This window comes from Phodopus roborovskii, unplaced genomic scaffold (assembly GCF_943737965.1).
Source record: "Phodopus roborovskii unplaced genomic scaffold, PHOROB, whole genome shotgun sequence".
NCBI classification, from domain to species: Eukaryota; Metazoa; Chordata; class Mammalia; order Rodentia; family Cricetidae; genus Phodopus; species Phodopus roborovskii.
Window position 1 is genome coordinate 443600 of NW_026126513.1, and position 3197 is coordinate 446796.

Sequence of the window (3197 nt, forward strand, 5' to 3'; positions counted from 1 at the left end):
GACTGAATGAGTAATTCATATTGTAGAAGCTGTCACTGTAGTGTCACCACTTCTATCCATGCTCACATAAATCTTACAGACAACTAGGAATTGTTTATTATCAGGGAAGCCCAGATAATCTATATTTGAAACAAATATAGTAGCAATGGGGATGAAGCTGAATGAATCACAAGGGGTCAGTTATTTGAGAAGCTCTAGAATGTAAATGTTTTAGCTAATTGAGTTGCTGTTGTAACCACTTAGTTGCTGTTTCAACCTGAAAACAGCAATGGGAAGACAGACAGTTCCTGAATGAAGGAGCTTAGCTGCTTTCCATTTCCATGCAGAGACAAGTGCCATGCCAGAGCCTTTCAAATGTGGAATATAAGCTACCATCCCTTGAGAATTAGCACTACTTTGAGCTTGTTTAATTATTATATAATGAATTGTCCCCTTTTGTGTGACTTTTAAGAAGTTTCCAGTGTTTTTGAAAGCAATATTTTAATGAGAATTTGTGCATGTTTATTACATTGTAGGTATGTATTTTGTAGAATCAATTTGCTGTATGGGTTATTGTGATCCAAATCACAAAGACATCTCTCTAGTTTGTAAAGTATCATTTGGGTCTCATAATTTGTTATGTAAAATATTGGTTGTGCATTGAATAAATGAATATATTTTTAATATCAAGACATTATTGAAGTCATGTTGTGATTTAAGATTCTTTTGTCTTGACTTTTTCAACATAATTTATTATATCTTCAAAATTAATTATTTAATCAAATTCATGTTGAGCAGATGAGCTGGAAGCATTTGTTAAAATAAAGTGTAGATTTTACTCATTTCAGAGCATTTATTTCAGAGCATTTACCCTTGTACAAGTCAGTATTATATCAGTTGAAGTATGAATTTGTGTTGTGGTAATTTTGTGTTTCCTCACACCTTCCCGATAATTGGTGGAGATCTGATAAAGCCACAGCTGTGCAAAAGCCTCCTGCAGAGTCTTCCTGTGTTAGGGTGGTAGCTGCACACCCAGATGCAGTTTGGGGCCAGTCTGCAGGCTTGTTGGAAACACTGTGCATCAGCAGCACAGAGGTAGGTGCCTGAGTCCTCCAGCTGGGCATCCCTGATGTGCAGGGTGCTGTTTCGCTCCTTAGAGTCAAATGTTGCAGTTAATCTCCCATTCTTCTTTATTCCTTGAACCAGGTAAAAAAGATTGTTGAGGCTGCCCATGGGATTCTGTCGGAACCACTGCACATTTTTCATGGTTGTAGAAAACTTGCATGTCAGAGCATAACTGGATCCTTCATGGAGACTCAGGGCTGAAGGACTTTGCTCCACTTCAACTCCTCTCACCACTGCTTGGAATCAGAAAAGCAAACCAGAATCATGAGGGGTTTTCACCCACACCTGTCAAATATCCCAGGAGACACCTTGAGGATGACTGCCCAGGAGCTCTAGGTTGGCTAATCCTCTCCACCCTGACATCTCTGGAGAATCCCAAAAGCAATGTAGGAGAGCACAACTCACAGCAAATCTGCACACACAGAATCCCCAGCACAGCTCCCAGCTTCCTCTCCATGGCCCCTGTCCAGTTGCTGGGATGTCCTCTCCAGCTGTGATGGTGCCAAGTCTTGTGCCCAGCACACTTGTGCTTACACACATCAGGCTCTCTCTGAATCACCCAACTTCCTCATTCATCTGAAAAAGAAGCCCCACCCACTTCCTTATGACTCTGCATGGCAATCTCTCCCAAGCTATGACAGACAATGATGAGGACCCAGGGGCACTGTGTTTTTAATGTAATACTTCTTATAAGGAGAGTTGGGGGGGGAAATGTCTGAGGATGGGGAATCCATTAATGCAGAATGCTAGTGTGAAAATTTACAGCTCTAGTCGGTTAAAAATGTCTTACAGAATCCTAGCATGATTCTTTGACTAATTTTTGTCTTGGAAGTTTTATTTATACAACATATTCTGATCATTATTTCCCCCTTCCTCCACCACCTCCAAAAACTCCCACACCTTCTAAATCACCCAACTCCACATTCTTTCTTTTTCTCCCTCTTTAAGTCAATCACAGAGGCAAACAAACAAAACCAGAAAAGACAAAGCACCAAAAAGAACACCCAGACCATACAATATGATACAAAACATCATGGAGTTCATTCTGTATTGTCCACCTATGTGTGGCCATGGGGTCCACCTTAACATGTGGTTAATACACTCAGTGAGAGAGTCCTAGCAGATTTCTTAAGTACACAATGTAAAAGATCAGCATGTAATGTGCTCTACAGAATAAAATGAATTTCTTGATATCATCAGACCTGTGCATAGAAAATGTTTCCAATGACAGTTTTGTTGATTGTAACAAAAACGAGACATGCCTGTCTTTCTGCCCTCATGTAATTTCCATCTCATGTCTTCTGCATAGCTCTTTTTCACCATTGGATAGGAAAGCACATTGAGTCTGACCAGGCTGTGAATGTCTGTCTAAGTTCAGTGAGGCCTGATTCCTTCTGTTTTTATACTTATTATATCTTAGCATTTCTAAAAAAAAGTTATTCTTTTGGTTTCTGGTTTAGAGTATTCTCTCTTTCTCTCTTTCCCGCTCTCCCTCCCTCCCTCCCTCTCTCCTTCCTTCCTCCTCCTTCCTGTCTCCCTCCCTCCCTCCCTCTCTCTCTCTCTCTCTCTCTCTCTCTCTCTCTCTCTCTCTCTCTGTGTGTGTGTGTGTGTATGTGTGTGTGTGTATGTGTCTGTGTGTATAGTAAAGGGTATTAAGTGTGTTGGAATATTTCTATTTCTTTGAATTTAGGAACTTTCCAACAAAATTTTAAAAAAGAGAGCATTGGAGATGTTTTCTATTGTGTATCCATTCTCACAATGCCCAGCGAGATTTTATTTTGTTCAGAGAATTGTTAAAATTGATTGATACACACATGGAATCCAGCAAACAGAACCTAGAAGTCTGTGGTTTTCAACAGAATGATTGAGAGGTAAAGATCTGGGTGATCCCCACATCATCATCCCCACTTCTTTCTTTGTGAGTGGATTGCCCTGTGTCCCTATTTCTCCTCAGATCTTCAAAGCTCTAGGCAACTTAAGGACAGTAATTTCTAGGAATCATGCACTGCCCCCTAGTGGACTGACACAACCAAAAAAGTGACCTCAGGCCATTTCAACAGTCTCACTAAACCATCCCCTTTCACTCCATCATT

General features: G+C 40.4%; 1 gene segment (V, D, J or C); it reads right to left on the reverse strand.

Annotated features, from left to right (window-relative positions):
- Positions 1 to 836: 836 nt before the first annotated feature.
- LOC127230555 (T cell receptor alpha variable 22-like) lies at positions 837 to 1586 on the reverse strand. The segment is given in 2 exon segments: positions 837 to 1337; positions 1510 to 1586. Coding segments are annotated over 2 exon segments (474 nt in total).
- Between the last annotated feature and the right edge of the window lie 1611 nt (positions 1587 to 3197).